Source organism: Pristis pectinata, chromosome 33, assembly GCF_009764475.1.
Source record: "Pristis pectinata isolate sPriPec2 chromosome 33, sPriPec2.1.pri, whole genome shotgun sequence".
Classification (NCBI taxonomy): Eukaryota; Metazoa; Chordata; class Chondrichthyes; order Rhinopristiformes; family Pristidae; genus Pristis; species Pristis pectinata.
In genome coordinates, this window is record NC_067437.1 from 12,468,367 (window position 1) to 12,486,934 (window position 18,568).

The window sequence follows — 18,568 nt, forward strand, 5'->3', positions numbered from 1 at the left end:
AACATCATCGTGGCGAGATGGAGATGGAGAGATCAGGGGAACGATCAAAACATTGGCAAGTGGGTGAGTGAATGTGCTCGAGTGAGTGAGCAGAAGGGAGGGATTGTCCCTCTAACCTGTTTTGCTCACGCCATAGTGGCATCCCTGAGCTTTCTCTGGGGTACTGGGTGTAATGACACTCTTTAGACAACATTTTCTCCCTACCCTCCCTCCTGCTCTGTTTCCTTTGTGTCCTGGTGAGGGGGGGAGGGGTTGATGGTGGGTGGGTAGATGTACTCTCCTCACACAGCAAAGATAACATAAAGGTTATAAACTGCAGCCAAAACACCTCCATGATTATGATAATAGTTTATTCTGTGGATTAGTTCAAAAGGGGAATAGTGATCACAACATAACATTGTTAATGAGCAAACGTTTCGTACAATCACTTCTCGACACGTTTGCTTCTCAGTGGCCTCACTACCTATGAGGAGGATAATTGTGCCCTCCGATACACTGGGGAGGGGCTCTACGTTACTTCCCACGTTCATGGCTTCCTGCCTATCGCTTGCTGTTTTAACTTAACTGAAGATAAAGGACATTGAACGACCTTCTCGTTATACTACGTTTGGAGAGTGCGAGGTGAGAGGTCACTGGACAGGTGAGGGTGTGGGGGTAGTCAGTGAGGTGGGTATAGAGGGAGCAATGATTTGCGTAGTCTGGATTAGTGCTGGTACAACAGGGCAGTGCTCTGCATCTCACCTTGACGTCCCTTGTGAGGTCATGAAATTCTCTGCACTGTTGCTCCATTTTCCAGAAATTCTTACTCCTGGGCAGTACAGTGGTAGAGCCACTGCCTCACAACTCCAGGTACCAGGGCACAATCCTGACCTCTGCTCTGTCTGTGTGGAGTTTGCACCTTCTCCCTGTGACTGCGTGGGTTTCCCACCGAGTGCTCTGGTTTTCTCCCACATCCCAAAGACGTACAGATTGGTAAGTTAATTGACCACTGTAAATTTCCATGGTGTGTGGGTGAGTGGAATTGATGGGAATGTGGGGAGAATAAGAATTGGGATTAGTGTAGGATAAATGTAGATTAGTGCTCGATAGTTGCTGCAGCGCCAGTGGGCCAGTTTTTGTGTTGTAAGACTCCATGACTCTCCATGAACCCACTTCTACAAGGCTCAGAGCCGCCCTGATGAGTCTCCTAGACCCACCCTCTCCCAACGTGCAGCATCTCCCTCCCGAGATCGATCTCAGTGAGGAGCACTTTGTTGTGTCTCTGTGTGGATCACAGAGCGCTCCCCCCTCCTCCAATCACTGCCAAGGAGCACGTACCCCTAAGGGCTGACAGGCTTCTCCCATTGCTGTGCAGAGTGTCAGCAGCTGCAGTGAAGTGAGGCTGTGTTGGAGTCCAGGAGGGGGGCATTTTGATGCTTCCTATGGTGTGAGCCACCCCAACACTCGGTAGTGTAGCGGTTAGCATAACGCTATTATAACACCAGCAACCCGGGTTCAATTCCGGCCACTGTCTGTAAGGATGTTCCCCCAGCGTCTGCGTGGGTTTCCTCCGGGTGCTCCGGTTTCCTCCCACATTCCAAAGACGTAGGGGTTAGGAAGTTGTGGGCGTGCTGTGTTGGCGCCGGAAGCGTGGCGACACTTGCGGGCTGCCCCCAGAACACTCGACGCAAAAGATGCATTTCACTGTGTGTTTTGATGTACATGTGACATAAAGAAATCTTATCTTACTTGATTTTGACCAGTTTCGTAACTTTTTTTGAGGGACCCAATTTGATACAACATTAAACGCAATGATATTCTCTTATTAGGAGATATTTCCTTACATCGCAACTTGCCCATCAAGTCTGCAGCATACTCCCCACTTATTTCCTCGTTCGCTCACACGTGCCCATTAACACCCCGATTCTTCCAGCAGCCCCTCGTTTACAGAAGCCAATTAACTTCACAACCTGTACATCCAGCGTCATGTACATCCAGCACACCACAAAAGGTCCAATCCAGCTTCTAGCTCACTGCACAGGCACACACGGACACAGTGACTGAGCAGGACTGCAATCATGCTGTTACTCCCTCACTGCACATCCCCTGGCTGGCAGCCAGCACTTGGGCAGAGGGTAGAGCTGCCCAATTTTGAGAAAGGGGTCAGTGCAATGGAGCAGGGAATGGGAGAGTGTGGAGCTATGAAAGGGAAGGAACAGAAGTAAAGGAGAGCCCACACTGAGACACAAGAGACTGCAGATGCTGGAATCTGGGGCAAGTCACAAGACGCTGGAGGAACTCAGTGGGTCAGGCAGCATCTGTGGGGGGAAATGGACAGTTGACGTTTCGGGTTGAGACCCTTCATCTGGACTGCAAGAGTAGATAGAACATAGAACACTACAGCACAGTACAGGCCCTTCGGCCCACAATGTTGTGCCAACATTTTATCCTGCTCTAAGATCTATCTAACCCTTCCCTCCAACATAGCCCCCCATTTCTCTATCATTCATGTGCCTAGCTAAGAGGCTCTTAAATGTCCCTAATGTATCTGCCCCCACAACCTCCACAGGCAGTGTGTTCCACGCACCCACCACTGTGTAAAAAAAAACTTACCCCTGGAGATGGAGGGGTGAGGGGAAGGGGTGGGGCAAGACCTGACAAGAGATGGGTGGGTCCAGGTGAGGAGGGGTTGATGGGCAGATGGTGGGGGAGGGAGGGGTGGAGATAGTGACAGAGGCTGGGAGGTGATAGGTGGAGGCAACAAAGGGTCCACTTTGGGAAGGGACAGAGTGAGGGAAAGGAAGAGGGGTGGAGTAAAGAGCGAGAAGGGGGAAGGAGGGAAGGGGCTACTGGAAAGTAAGGTATAGAGATAAGGATCAAGGGACACGTGGGCCGGTGGGAGGTTTAGGTCAGCACAGCGAGGTGCTTCTCTCGTCCTGTTCAGTGACCGCCGCGATGTCCCTGGGATGTCCCCGCTCACTGCGAGCTCGACTCCCCCTCCTCCCTCTTCAGGAACCACACTTCATTCCTCCGGCCGACGGGCTTCATTGGTGGGTCGTAGCCGACGCAGAAGTAGACGTCGCGGTGGTAGGGCGCCGCGTCTCCCAGCGCTGCCTGCAGCTTTCCCGCGTGCTCCACGAAATGGGCCTCCTTGGCGTAGCCCCCAAACTGCCTGCAGGGACAGACAACAGAGGAGGGATAAAGTTCTGTACCCTCAGCAGCCGAGGGGAGCTGTCCGTCACTGAAAGTCTCCCAAACACACCAGGCAAGAGCCAGTCCAAGTGCTCTATAGGCACAGAGTAGCCGCAGGATATTTGACTGTGGTAGGAATCACTCACTATCCATGCATGCATACAACCACTGGGCAATGACTGAGAGCAGGCAGCATGGTTGATTTGTTTTTCCACCCCCCCCCCCCACCCCTGGACTAGGATGGCAGCACATGAACATCCCCCAGTCTAAAGCAGGTTTGAGCTGGCACTGAGGTCTCAGTCTCCGAGAAGCAGGAGCTGTGCCACAGATTCTCCCCACCAACACCAATATCTCCCCTCTATCTCTCAGTCCAGATGAAGCGACCCGAAACGTCGACTGTCCATTTCCCTCCACAGATGCTGCCTGACCCACTGAGTTTCTCCAGCACTTTGTGTGTTGCTCCAGATTCTATTGGAGCTCAATCAAAGACACTTCAAACAACATCTACATCACTTCATTACCCCAGAGATATTTCACTTTCAGTGTTTGTTGATGGGCTGAGAGATATATCTGACAACAGTCAAGACAACCGTAATACCTGATCTGACTACAAGGCAACTGGGTGAACAGCACTCTTGCCTCCGAGTCAGGTTGTGTGTTTATTCCTGTTTCACAGACACAAACACAAGCTGGCAGTCCAATGCAGCAGTGAAGGAGCATTGCCTGTTGGAGGAACAGTACTGGGGGTGCACTGCACTGTGGGGGAACAGTAGTGGGGGAAAGCTACATTGTTGGGAAGCAGAACTGGAGGAGCTACACACTGGAGGGACCAGATGTGCAAGGAATCACTGGGATATCCATCAGGGACCCCCACTGTCCGGGCCATATCCTCTCCTCAATGCTGCCATCAGGCAGGAGGTACAGGAGCCTGAAGACCCACACCTCAAGGTTCAACAACAGCTTCTTCCCCACTGCCATCAGGTTCCTGAACCCACCTGAAAAACCCTAACACTACCTTGGACCGTATTTCTCTTACTCTCCCTCAACTTGCACTCATGTTGTTACGTTTATTTTTGAGGTATATGTACAGTTGATGTTAATCTAAGTTTATGTTAACTTATGTTTGTCATGTCTGTAACGTACTGAGCTGCTGTTGCAGGAAGATCATTTTCATGGCATTTATACCCTGGGTGTGTCTGCCTATGACAATAAACTTGAACTTGGGTAATGATTGAAAGTAGAAGCCCTGGTTGACTTGTTTCTTCACTGGACTAGAATGACTGCACATTCACAATATCTGGTGCGCAGACTCTCCCCAGGTAGACATTAAACCTGGCACTATTCTAAAAGGACGTTGTCTCTGAGATCCTGGGCTAGTGTTGATGTTTGTGGAGCCATTCAGGAGACTGCCTGACTGTTGTTTCTAACATTACAACAGTGACTGCACTTCCTGGGTATTTGATTGGTTGGGAAGCACTTTGGGGCATCCTGTGGTGAAAGGTGCGATGGAAATGCAGATCTCTCGTGGGGACACTTCCGTCCCCTGCCCCTGGAAAACCTCAGCCCCTGCTCCTCAGTGCCGTCGTGTGTGTGTGTTGACCGCTGTCTGGCTGAAAGTTGGCCAAAGCCATCTGGACAACCTGAGCTGGAGTCCAGCTCAAGGCTCAGTGGATTTGTACAATGAACGCGAGACTAGGCCCCTTGTCAGGCTCTGCAGTGGAAGAGCATCACAGAGCTGCCCCTCCCTTTAACCCTCGGGCCTCCATTGGATACAGCTGCCACTGAGCGAGGACAGGCTCACATGTGATGCGACTGAAGAGCCACCACCTCACACCTAGACCTGGTGTCAAGGGCAAGGTCAATCGTATTCCCACCCAACGGATGCACATCTACCTGCAGATAGGGCAATACAGCAGGGATACGGGCCCTTCGGTCCAACTGACCATGCTGCCCACCTGGCTAGTCCCAATTTCCCGCGTTCGGCCCATATCCCCCAATCCCCGCCCCTCCACGTCCCTATCCAAGTGCTTCTTAAATTATACCGTTGTACCTGCCTCACCCATTTCCTCCAGCAGCTCGATCCATCTACTCTGGGTGAAAAAGTTGTCCCTTTTAAACCTTTCCTCTCTCACACTAAATCTGTGCTCCTTAGTCTTGGACTCCCCTACCCTGGGGGAAAAGACTGCTACTGTCCACCTTATCCGTGCCCCTCATGATTTTATAAACTTCTATAAGATCAGCCCTCATTCTCCTACGCTCCAACATGCGGGTGACCCAGGAAGGGAGGGATTCCCTGGCTGGATTGCAACCCCATCCCAAGGCCAGTCAGATTGGAGACCAACTGGGACGGGTTACATCGAGCAGTCGCCACGCCGAGTGTGTTCAGTCAGGCAGACAACCACTGTTGGATCTGCTCCTGGGCAACACTGACCACCAACTGACTGGACTCACGTTGAGTAGACGGTGAACCCCTCCAGATGCTTGATCTCGATGCTTTCGTCCGTTGGTTTGGGAATGTTCTCCTGGAATTTGCTGGGAAGGCGAACCTGGACCTCAATGGTGGGCTGCAAGCCACCGCCCTCACGTGGATGGACTTTCATACTGACTGGAGCAGTCATTCCTAACTGCACACCTGTGAAGAGCACCATGTGTTAGACCCCAACCTTCCTCGCCAAACCTCAGACAGCTCGATGGCTGCCTGCATCCTCAGACGTGTCTCATCTTCCCTTCTGACTTAGAAGGAAGCCATTCAGCCCATCACGTCCATGCTCACATTCGGTTTGTACCCCTTTGACACTCACCAACTTTAATCAATGCACCACAGAAAGCATCCTATCTGGATGCGTCATGGCTTGGTATGGCAACTGCTCTGTCCAGGACCGCAAGAAGCTGCAGAGAGTTGTGGACACAGCCCAGTGCATCACGGACACCAGCTTCCCCTCCTTGGACTCTGTGTATACCTCTCATTGTCTCAGTGAAGCATCCAGCATAATCAAAGACCCCACCCACCTGGGACATTCTCTCTTCTCCCCTCTTCCATCGGGTAGAAGATACAGGAGCCTGAGGACACGTACCACCAGGCTTCTACCCCACTGTGATAAGACTATTGAATGGTTCCTTTATACGATGAGATGGACTCTTGACCTCACAATCTACCTCGTTGTGACCTGGCACCTTATTGTCTACCAGCACTGCACTTCCTCTGTAGCTGTGACACTTTACTCTGTACCGTTATTGTTTTTACCTGTACTACCTCAATGCACTCTGTACCACCTCAATGTAACTGCACTGTGTAATGAATTGACCAGCATGAACGGTATGCAAGACTAGTTTTTCACTGTACTTCGGTACAAGTGACGATAATAAACCAATACAACCCCATTCTCCCATAAACTATTCTCTCCTCCCTGCCTATCAACTCCCCTACCACTAGGGCAAGGTACAGAGGCCAACCTGTAACCTATTCTCTCTCACAGTCCCATCAACTCCCCCCCTTATGTTCCTTCCTACCACCAACTGCACGAAGGGGCAATCTACAGCAGCCACTTAACCTACCGACCAGCTCATGTTTGGGATGTGGGAGGAAACCGGAGCATCTGGGGGAAACCCACACGGTCACAGGGAGAACGTGCAAACTCTGCACAGACAGGACCCGAGGTCAGGATCGAACCTGGAGGCCCTAACCACACTGGTGGCCTGACTCACACCATCCCATTCAATCATCATCCCCCACTCCAAAATTCCCCTCTTTATTTTTGTCCATTGCAGGAACACCAGAAAATAGGGACAGGAATAGGCCGTTCACCCCTCAAGCCTGTCCTGCCATTCAATGTGATCCATGCTGGCCTCTACTCCTCTTCTGTGCCAGCTCCCCTAGCCCACAATTCCTCGATCTTTCAAATAGTTATCTACCTCCACCTTAAATCTGGCCTCCATCACCCTCGGGGCAGAGAATTCCAGAGATTCACCAACCTCTGAGAAAAGACATTTCTACACACCTCAGTTTTAAATGACCCACCCCTTATTTTCTTCATGACAAGGGGAACCATTTCAAATCCACCCCGTCGGGCCCCATTTGAATCTCCTATGTTTGTGTAAGGTCTCCCCTCATTCTTCCAAACTCCAAGGAATACAGAGTCAAACCGCCTGGCCTCTCCTGATAGGTCTCCATGGTGTTACGCCCTCATAACCCATTGATCTGCTCCAGCCCTACCACTCAAATGTCAAAAAACGAGCTGCTGGAGGAACTCAGAGGGTCAGGCGGCATTGTTTAGAAATGGGTCAGACCAAAAGACATTCATACATTTAAATACAGTAACACAGTGCAGAGTCTCAGCGATCTCTGCCTTCTTCTCTGATCTATCTAGTGCCTTTAAGTGACACCCTCATGCACACAGTGTGTGACAACACAAGACTCCATCTGGACGAACAGATGAAGGGTCTTGACCTGAAACGTCGACTGTCCGTTTCCTTCCACAGACGCTGCCTGACCCGCTGAGTTCCTCCAGCAGTTTGTTTCTTGCTCCAGATTCCAGCATCTGCGGTCTCTATGTCACCAGCTCAATGTGTTCCTTTACCTCTGCTCTGGAGCCCATTCCTCTGCATTTCTTTCATCACTGGGCACAATGACTACAGTCGATGAGATCCTAAACTCTGCCCACCTGAACCCCTCTCCCTTTGGCACTCCTCAAACCTACTATTCCACTGAGTTTCTGATCTACCAATGATTTTTTTTTAATCGATTAAAAAAATCTAACCTTTCAGAGCAGCCAACCATGCAGAACCTTATCAAAAGCCTTACTGAAATCCATATATACTACATCTACCACCCTCCCCTCATCAACTTTCCTCGTCACTTCATCAGAAAACTCAATCAAATTCGTAAGACAAGATCTCACACGCACAAAGCCATGCTGGCTACCCGTAATCAATCCCTGCATAGTGTAGTGGTTAGTGTAACGCTATTACAGCATCAGCGACCCAGGTTCAATTCTGGCCGCCGTCTGTAAGGAGTTTGTATGTTCTCCCCGTGTCTGTGTGGGTTTCCTCCGGGTGCTCTGGTTTCCTCCCACATTCCAAAGAAGTTGTAGGCATGCTATGTTGGCACCGGAAGTGTGGCGACACTTGCGGGCTGCCCCCAGAACACTCTACGCGTAAAAGATGCATTTCGCTGTGTGTTTCTATGTACATGTGACTAATAAAGAAATCCTATCTCATTAAGCTTTGATTCTCAATGCTCAGGAAACTACTTGAGACGTTTGGCTACACCAAAGGCACCAAATAAATGCAAGTTGCTGTTATCTGGTTCTGGTCACTGGGATGTGTCACATGGGGCAAATCCCTGCTCTCAGTACCTTCTTCATTGCTTCCTCCGAGATACTTGAGCAGCTTCACCACTCCTTCGCCCGACCCTTCATCGAACGGTTTTCCACTGATGGTTACACTGGCGTATTTCCCTGGCTCATATTTCCTCTCCTCGTAGCTCAGCTCTCCCTGTGAGGAAAGGCAAAGCTGTTAGCCCAAGGGTAGAATAAAAATCATTCAGAAATAGGTCAGACCAAGATGTTGATACACTTAAATGCAGGAAGCCACAGTGCAGAGTCCCATCGATCTCTGCCTTCTTCTCTGGACTGTCTAGTATGTTTAAATAACACCCTCATACACACAGCAGGTAACAACACAATTCATTAAGACAGAATGCTTACAATTCTCATGTGAATTTGCCACTGTACAGGATTTCAACTGAACTTAAATACATTTTCCTTTGATTATATTATATTCCACCAATAAACCTCAGTAAATGCAAACAAAAGCATAAACACAGTAAAGACTGTCTGATCACTTTTAATTATTTTATTGCTTTGTTTATTAACCTTGGACTGTAAAGGCTCTTTACACACTATTAACTGTTTTATTAATTTGCTGTTCCTTAAGTAGTACATGGACTTTAAGTCACCTCACATTCCGGGGTTCACCATTACACAATCATCTGAAAGCTGTTTATTTCAGCATATTCATCACGAAAACCAGCCTCCCCTTCATGGATTCTGTCTACACCTCGGAAAAGCAGCCAATATAATCAAAGACGCCTCCCACCCTGGACATTTTCTCTTCTCCCCCATCTCATTGGTCAGAAGATACAAAAGCTTGAAAATGCACTTCAGCAGGCTCAAGGACAGCTTCTATCCTGCTGTTATAAAGCTCTTGAATGGACCTCTTGTACGTTAAGGTGAACTCTGGACCTCTCAATCTACCTTATTGTGGCCTTGCACCTAATTGTCTGCCTGCACTGCACTTTCTCTGTAACTGTAACACTATGTTCTGCATTCTGTTCTTGCTTTTCCTTTTGTACCACCTTGATGTACTAATGTTTGGAATGATCTGTACGGATAACGCAAAACTAAGTTTTTCCACTGTATCTCGGTACATATGACAATAATACACCAATTCCAACTCCACAGGCTGCCAGGATACTGTGGGATCAGGTCTGATCCCAAAGCACCTCCCAGTGATGTAGATGATCCCTATGAGGTTGGGGAGATTCACAAGATTGTGTGCACAGCCGTGGAAGCTGGCGACATAGATTAGGACGTGTCGGGGGATAAGACCTGAAGCCTGCATCTGCTGTCAACAAAATAAATTAAATGAAGCCCTGATGTGTCAGATTCCTCAATCTCAGGCCCAATTGGCTTCAGCACCAACATTAGGGATAGAAAAGGCCAGGACCGCTAGTGCTGATCATCAATTTGAATGCGCAGGGATGTAAGAAGCTGCATAAAGTAGTGGACTCAGCCCAGTACATCACGGGCACATCCCTCCCCACCATCAGTAGTATCTACATGAGGCACTGCCTCAAAAAGACAGCATATATCATCAAAGACCCCCACCATCTGGGCCATGCCATCATCTCACAGCTACCATTGGGCAGGAGGTACAGAAGCCTGAAGTCCCACACCACCAGGTTCAGGAACAGCTACTTCCCTTCGACCATTCAGTTCTTGAACCAACCTGCACAACCCTAATCACTACCTCAGTGTAGCAACACAATGACCACTTTGCATTGCAATAGACTGCTTTTTTTTTGTTCTAATTGTGTTCTTTCTTGTATAATTTATGTTTAATTTATGTTTTTCTTGTGAACCTTGTCTCTCTAATGCTATGTGCCTGTGATGCTGCTGCAGGTAAGTTTTTTATTGCACCTGTGCACACATGGACTTGTGCAGATGACAATAAACTTGACCTGACCTGTAACTGGTCACAGCCAGAGATGGGGTATCTGAGCACCAGGCACAGCCGTGACATCTCCCACTGATGGGCACCCCATCCACAACCGTTCACTCTCTCCACCAATGCCGCACAGTGCCAGCAGTTTGTACCATCTACAGGCAGCGACTCACCAAGACTTCTTAAGGCAGCACCGTCCAAACCCACCACCTCTCCCAGCTAGAAGGCCAAGGGCAGCAAAAGCAGGGGACGCCACTGGAAGTTGCCCTCCGAGCCACGCACCACCCTGACTTGGAAGTATATCGCCGTTCCTTCACTGTTGCTGGGTCAAAATCCTGGAACTCCCTCCTGAACAGCACTGTGGGTGTACCCACACCTCAAGGACTGCAGCGGTTCGAGAAGGCAGCTCACCACCACCTTCTCAAGGGCAACTAGGGATGGGCAATTAAATGCTGCCTCAGCCTGCGAAGCCCACTACCTTAAATTGGAATTGGTTTATTATTGTCACATGTACCGAGGTACAGTGAAAAGCTTTTGTTTATGTGCCATCCAGACAGATCATTCCATGTATGGGACAGACGCTGTTCTTGAGTCTGGTAAGTTGGTAGCTGAGGTACAGATTTGAAAGGCTATTGGAAGGGGAGAACGATCCCACGGGATTGGGGGCAGGGAGGGACCAAAGGGAGCGGGGACGTGTCAACAGTGGGACTGGGGGGGAAATCAGGAAGGAGTCAGTGGGTTGGGTGAGGGGTCAGCAAGGGTGCTGCACTGGAGGTCAGTGAGGGATCAGGGTTCAGAACTAGAGAGCAAGTGAGTGGACCATGCTGCCAATGGAAGGGATGAGGGAGAGGGTCAGCGAGGGGGACGGGAATGGGACGGTCGGTCGCCGGTCAGGGAACAGGAGTGGGACTGTGGTTGGGGGGGGGGGGGACTGGTGGGGAGAGAGGGGGCTCAGTGATAGACAGGAATGTGATGGGGTGAATTGGAGGGATCAGCCAAGGGACCAGTGAGGGAACTGGGTAGTAACCTCTCTGCGGTTGTGTGGCGCGCTGCTGCCTCCTGCCGACACTTCCTGGGAATGCCTTCATGCTCTTTCACCCAAATCAATGGTTTCCTAATATTTATGCTGCAAGTTTACGCCTGACATTTTTCAAAGCACCCACTGCACCACACACAGACCGCAGTGCTGTGAATCGAAGTGCAATAATGAGTGGCAAATCAAAGCAGATTCATTAATTCCTTGCCCCTGCTGTGGTTCAGGATCAGACTGACGGAGAAGCCTAATTAACTCCACATTCCCGCACCATCGGCGGGTCTGGTTCAGTTCCCTGGTCCGGATCACGGGACATGCAGTCGGAAACTCGCCACACGCAGAGGGAGCTGTTCATCCACACATGTCACACGGATACAGTTTGCAACATGGGGGTCGTCGGCCAACAGAGGGGAAAATATTTTTAAAATCTGGAATAAAAGCAGAAAATGCCAGAAACACTCAGCCTCTGTGGGGAGAGAGAGAGTTTCAAGTCCGGGACCTCGCTGACAAAATATTAACCTTGTTTCTCTCTCCATAAACGCTGCCTGACCTGCTGAGTGGCATTGTTTGGGGGGGGGGGGGGTTACAGAGAGGGACTGTATCGCCTAAGCGGCTCCTGGAGGAGATCAACACAAGGCTCTGGAATTGCTACTTTCTCCAAATCACACAGTGGCCCGCGGTGAAAAGGCGGTGGGGAGGAGGCAGGCTGGCGGGGGAAGGGGATATCCAGCCACACACACACAGAGCAGAGCGGCGCCACCCAGCGCCCCCGCTCTCCCTGGCTGGAAAGACCGTTCGGCCCATTGACACCGCGCCAGCTCTGCGCCAAAAGCGTCTGCTACGGGATGGAGGCCAAGAGAAACTGGAGAAGCAGAGAAGGGAAGCCAATAATTCCGCCCAACAGGTTGCGTCGCGGGATTCACCTCCCAGTGAAGCTTCTCCGGCTGCTGTTGTGCGGGGAAGTCAGTAAGGTGAAAGTTTGCAGTGTGCTTACCTTGGTTTCTGAGCTGACAGTGTGACACGGTCTGTGTTCAGTCTGACTGAACAGTGAGTTTTTTATCATTCCCAACATATCTGCACTCCCTAAACTTTAACACAACTCAAATCGGAACAAAAATGACATTGACTCCTGCTCGGCGAGAGTGAAAAGGACCTTTCAGCGCTTCGCCCGTTAATTGATTGATTGCACAATTAAAACTTTCAGGAAACAACCGATTCTGCCCATCACACGGGGTAGGAGGAGCCGCACCCTGACCCTTAGCAGCCACACTAGCGCTGAGTTACTCCCTGGGTAAAGATGAGACCAATCAGAAGGGACGGCCCTTGAACGGAGCAAAATTCTGCATTTGCAGAAAACCCAAAGTGATCTCGAGATGTTAATGTTTCTTTATGAATGTTTCAGTGGCCCGCGGACGGGGGCTTCCTCAGGCGAGAGTGATGTGGAGGCTCTCGGTCCCCTCACAGAGAAAGCCCACCTGTTACGGTGGGTCCGAAGGGCAACGTTGAGTAACACCAGCACCTCTAGGTAGAGCCATACAGCACAGAAACAGGCCCTTCGGCCCATTTGATCCATACCGACCACGATTCCCATCCCAGCGAGATCCATTTGGCCCATATCCCTCTAAACATTTCCTATCCATGTACCTGTCCAAGTACCTTGTAAATGTTACTTCCTCAGAAGGCTAAGGAAATTTGGCGTATTCCCGATGACTCTTACCAATTTGTATAGATGCACCATGGAAAGCATCCTATCCAGATGCATTACAGGTTGGTATGGCAACTGGTCTGCCCGAGACCACAAGAAGTTACAGAGAGTTGTGGACACAGCCCAGTCCATCACGCAAGCCAGCCTCCCCTCCATGGACTCCGTCTACACTTCCTGCTGCCTTGGGAAAGCAGCCACAACCCCTCCCAGCCTGGTCATTTTCTCTTCTCCCCTCTCCTGTCATGTAGAAGATACAAAAGCCTGAGAGTGTGTATCCCCTGACTCAAGGACAGCTTCTATTCCACTGCTATCAGACTCTTGAACAGACCTCTCATAGGCTAAATGATGAACTCTTGATCTTCCAACCTACCTCAGAGTAGTCCTTGCACTTTACTTGTCTACCTGCAGAGCATTTTCTCTGTAACTGCAACACTACATTCTGCATTCTGTTTTCTTTTTACTATCTTGATGTAATTGTGTACGGCATGATCTGTCTGGATGGCATGCAAAACAAAAGCTTTTCACTGTATCTCAGTACATGTGACAATAATAAACCAATACCAAGTTAATTTAATTTAAACGTAAGATCAAGGAACAGGGTCTCATCTTCTATCAGCCATCGGGACTCCGCATTGAATGCAACAATATTGCTACTTGATAGTACGGACATGATGGTCTGAATGGCCTCTTTCTCTTCTTTCTTTTTGTTGTTGCCTGCCACCCGTTAGTCCTTTTTCTTTCATTTGGATGGTCTGGTTTGCTGGTCAAGTCCCAGAAAGCCAGACTATGAATCAGAATCGGGTTTATTATCACTGACATATGTTGTAAAATTTGTTGTTTTGCGGCAGCAGTGCAGTGCAAGGCATAAAGACGTAAAAATTACTATAAGTTACAAAAATAAATAAATAGGTCAAAAGAGGAATAACGAGGTAGTGTTCATGGGTTCATGGACCGTTCAGAAATCTGATGGTGGAGGGGAAGAAGCTGTTCCTGACACATTGGTTCAGGCTCCTGTACCTCCTCACCGATGGTAATAACGTGAAGAGGGCATGTGCCGGGTGGTGAGGGTCAGCGATGGATGCTGCCTTCTTGAGGCACCGCTTCTTGAAGATGTCCTCGATGGTGGGGAGGGTTGTGCCTGTGATGGAGCTGGCTGAGTCTACAACCCTCTGCAGCCTCTTTCGATTCTGCAAATTGGAGCCTCCATTACCAGGCGGTGATGCAACCAGTTGGAATGCTCTCCACCGCACATCTATAGAAATTTGCAATGCCTTTAGTAACATACCAAATCTCCTCAAGCTCCTAATGAAGTAGAGCTGCCGGCATGCTTTGTTTGTGATTGCATCAATGTGTTGGGCCCAGGATAGGTCCTCTGGAACTTGAAGCTGCTCACCCTTTCCACTGCTGACCCCTCAATGAAGGGTGTGTGTTCTCCCGACTTCCCCTTCCTGAAGTCCACAATCAGTTCCTTGGTCTTGCTGATGTTGAGTGCGAGGTTGTTGTTGTGACACCACTCAACCAGCTGATCTACCTCACTCCTGTATGCCTCCTCATCACCATCTGAGATTCTGCAACAACAGTGGTGTCATTGGTAAAGGTATAGATAGCGTTTAAGCTGTGCTAGCCACACAGTCATGAGTGCAGAGAGAGTAGAGCAGTGGGCTAAGCACATATCCTTGAGGTGCACCTGTGTTGATTGTCAGTGAGGAGGAGATGTTACTGCTGATCTGCACTGACTCTGGTCTCCCGATAAGGAAGTCGAGGATCCAGTTGCAGAGGGAGGTACAGAAGCCCAGGATTTGAAGCTTGTTGATTAGTACTGAGGGGATGATGGTGTTGAACGCCGAGCTGTAATTGATAGCGGCCTGACGTATGTTTTTCTGTTGTCTAGGTGCTCCAAAGACGAGTGGAGAACCAGTGAGATTGTGTCCGCTGTAGACCTGTTGTGGCGGTCGGCAAATTGCAGCGGGTCCAGGTCCTTGCTCAGGCAGGAGTTAATTCTAGCCATAACCAACCTCTCAAAGCACTTCATCACAGTAGCTCTTCTTGGGCACTGGTATGATTGATGCCCTTTTGAAGCAGGTGGGAACCTCCGACTGCAGCAGTGAGAGGTTGAAGATGTCCTTGAACACTCCAGCCAGTTGGTTGGCACAGATCGGCAGTACCCTGCCAGGTACATCGTTGGGGCCTGATGCCTTGTGAAGGTTCACCCCCTTGAAGGATGTTCTGACGTTGGCCTCTGAGACAGAGATCACAGGGTCACCAGATGTTGTGGGGATTTGCACAGGTGTAGTGTTATTCTCCCTTTCAAAGCGTGCATAAAGGCGTTGAGACTGTGCAACATTACACAGACTTTATGACATTAGCAACACATTACCCAAAGGATTTTAACTGTCACATTATTTCACCCTATCAGTGAATTTCTCTTTGTCCTACCCAGTGCCCTCCTCCACCTTCTCTGCTCCCTGAACTTACTAACTTTTTCTCAGTTCTGATGAAGGATCCCAGACCTGAAACATTAACTGTTTCTCTTTTCAATGCTGCCTGACCTGCTGGACATTTTCAGTGTTCCCTTTATTTCAGACTTGCAGCACCTGCTGTATTTTATACCTCACAGTTCCAGGATTTGGTAGTTTTTCTCTCTCTGATCTCCTTCATCCCTTGTAGACAGACCTGCAGTTAACAAACCCGAACCCTCTTTCGGATGATGGATACACATCTCCTCTTGTCACAAACATTTCCTTTGTTCCCACCACCGTTTCACTCAAAGCTTCTCCAAATTTATATTCCATACCCATTGCAACAAAGGCCAACATTACGTCAGCCTTCATAATTACTTTCTGTTCTTGCATTGCTAACTTCAAGTATTTCATGTCCGAGGACTCACAGATCCTTTTGCACTGCAACATTTCGCAATCTCACACCATTTAAATAATAATTCCTGCTTACATTCTTCGAAAATGTGGATAACCTTGCCTTTTCCCACCTTATACTCCTCTGCAACTTCTTGCCCATTCACTTAACATATCCATATCCCCCATGATCCTATTATGTTCTTTCTGCAGTTTCTCAGCTCTCTTAAGCAAGTGTTTGCAGAATCCTAGTGCCCATATGTGAGGTAATGATAGTCTTGAGTAGCAGGTGAGTGTCCACGGAATAAACTGTACCATCAGGTGGACACTTTCAGCATATCATTGCTGTACTGGCTTTTTGGACAAGCTCTCTGATTATTCCAATCATCTGTGGAATGAAACAAAAGTGAGAGCATTTCATATTTACATACACGGGCAGATCTCTGGTCTGTTTCAGCTACCAGCCCCTGTTTCATCGCTCCCCCACTCCTCTTTGTACCTGCCATCTCCACACTTAGTCCTGATGCAGGGTTTTGACCCAAAAAGTCAACAATTCCTCCCCCCCCCCCCCCCCCACAGATGCTGCTCGACCCGCTGAATTCCTCCAGAAGATTGCTTGTTGCTCCAGATTCCAGCATCTGCAGTCTCTTGTGTCTCCAGGACCTACTGGTTGGTTTACAACAGCTTTCTGTGACAATGTTTTGCAGATTAGGTTTGTTTGTTTTCATATACATCAGGGTGCAATGAAATTCCTTGAAGCTCACAGAGTAAGCAGTATGCATGGTATTAATAAATTTTGTGATTAAAGGTAATTTAAATAAAAGTCAAAGTCGAGTTTATTGTCATATGCACAAGTACATGTGTGCACAGGTGCAATGAAAAACTTGCTTTGCAGCAGCATCACAGGCACATAGCATCAGATAAGCAGCACTCACAAGTAAAACATAAATTAAACATAAATTATACACATTTTTACAAGGAAGAACAGGACTAAAACAAAAAAAATAAAAATCAATAAAACCTGTGAAAGTTCCTCGGTATCATAGTGGATCCAGTTTCCATTGATAAATAAAATAAAACACTACACTATATATTTGAACATAATTGTTTAATTCATTATTAAGCCTGACCAAAAGCTGATGGCAGCGGTGGGATTCGAACCCACGCCCCCGAAGAGACTGGAGCCTTAATCCAGCGCCTTAGACCGCTCGGCCACGCTACCGGGTGAGCGCTGGGTTCCGCAAACACCTACTAGAAGCGGCGACAGACCACAGCCTTCGCCCTGGGATACCCACCGGCTCGTCCTCATTGCAGGCGAGATTAAATGTCCCGGGGAACGAACTGCTCCGGTGCTACTGGCCGGACCGTACCCACCCCAGGCCCGGGAGCCGCCTCTACAGTCACGGCCCGACCCAGCGCCAGGCCGCGGCCTCCGTGCGGCCTAGTGATCTGAGGCATTGCGATCAGGCGCTGGGCGCGTCAGTTGGACTTCACGGTCACCTTATGATTAAATATTTCCCTAACTGGGGAGCTGCGTTTAATTAGAGTCGGTCGACGTTATGAATAACTTTGCATCATTCGAGCGGTGGGTTCACAGGGCTTCTGTGGGCGACGGTCGTCAGTCGGTAGCGTGGCCGAGCGGTCTAAGGCGCTGGATTAAGGCTCCAGTCTCTTCGGGGGCGTGGGTTCGAATCCCACCGCTGCCATCAGCTTTTTATCCCAACAACATCCCTTTTGCAATAGGCGGACAAGGTTGCGCCTGTCAGGCGGGGCACCCCTCCCTCCACCGTTACAACATGACAGGGTGAGTACACAAGGATCGACACAGCCTGGCAAATCCTGTAATCTTCAATAAAGGAAACAAAATTCAACAATGTCTTTGAAATATGAGATTTGAAATCAATAATAGCATGGTTGGAGACACTGCAGATGCTGGAATCTGGAGCAAAACAAAACTGCTGGAGGAGCATCAGTAAAAACAACTGCTGGAGGGTTGAGCAAGCATCTGTGGGGGGGGGGAGGACAATTTCACGACTGGGTGGAGTCATAAGATATAAGAGTCATAAGAAGTAACATAAGAATAGGAACAGGAGTAAGCCATTGGGAACTTCAGGTCTCCTTCATTCATCAAGAGCATGGTCAACATGGTTTTCTGCATGCAAAATCATGTTTCACCTATATTAAAAACAGAAAGCGCTGGAAATACTCAGCAGGTCAGGCTGCATCTGTGAGAAGAGAAACCAAGTTCATGTTTCAGTTGGAAGACCTTTCATCAGAAGGTCATGTTCTTCGAGGATGTATCAATAGAGTAGGTGGGGGGAACCAGTGGACACAATAGGTGCAAATGGCAGAACATACAGGTCACTGAATAGTAATTGTAACATCCGGCACAGCATAAATCTGAAAACTAGAGGTGTGTGTAACAGTGCCAATACAGTAATCATTGGGGAACTTCAATCAATACACAGACTGACAAGTCAAATTGGCAGTGATAAGGTGGAGAATGAGTTCATGGTATGTATGCAAGATGGTTTCTTAGATCCTTGTGTTGAGAAAACACAGAGATGGCTCTTTGATCTCATT

The 18,568-nt window shown here is 48.9% G+C and overlaps 1 protein-coding gene and 2 non-coding genes across 3 annotated transcripts; 1 reads left to right on the plus strand and 2 right to left on the minus strand.

The window, feature by feature from the left end:
- Window positions 1–333: 333 nt before the first annotated feature.
- LOC127585468 (heme-binding protein 1-like) lies at window positions 334–12,629 on the minus strand. The gene is made up of 4 exons (XM_052042939.1): window positions 12,423–12,629; window positions 8,526–8,664; window positions 5,623–5,803; window positions 334–3,151 (listed from the first exon to the last, which is right to left on the minus strand). The coding sequence occupies exons 1-4, from the start codon at window positions 12,498–12,500 to the stop codon at window positions 2,956–2,958; spliced, it is 594 nt and encodes a 197-aa protein (XP_051898899.1). The 5' UTR covers window positions 12,501–12,629; the 3' UTR covers window positions 334–2,955.
- A 4,496-nt stretch (window positions 12,630–17,125) lies between these two features.
- On the minus strand, window positions 17,126–17,207 carry trnal-aag (transfer RNA leucine (anticodon AAG)). Its single transcript has one exon. It is a non-coding gene; the product is annotated as a tRNA-Leu (tRNA).
- A 402-nt stretch (window positions 17,208–17,609) lies between these two features.
- trnal-aag (transfer RNA leucine (anticodon AAG)) lies at window positions 17,610–17,691 on the plus strand. The gene has a single exon. It is a non-coding gene; the product is annotated as a tRNA-Leu (tRNA).
- Window positions 17,692–18,568: the final 877 nt, after the last annotated feature.

Coding starts and splice junctions, on each gene's coding strand:
- LOC127585468 (XM_052042939.1), bottom strand. CDS start 12,500: ATGTTGGGAATGATAAAAAACTCACTGTTCAGTCAGACTGAACACAGA. Junction 8,665..12,422: donor CTGTCAGCTCAGAAACCAAG/GTAAGCACACTG, acceptor CTTTCCTCACAG/GGAGAGCTGAGCTACGAGGA. Junction 3,152..5,622: donor GGGTTCACCGTCTACTCAAC/GTGAGTCCAGTC, acceptor CTGTCCCTGCAG/GCAGTTTGGGGGCTACGCCA.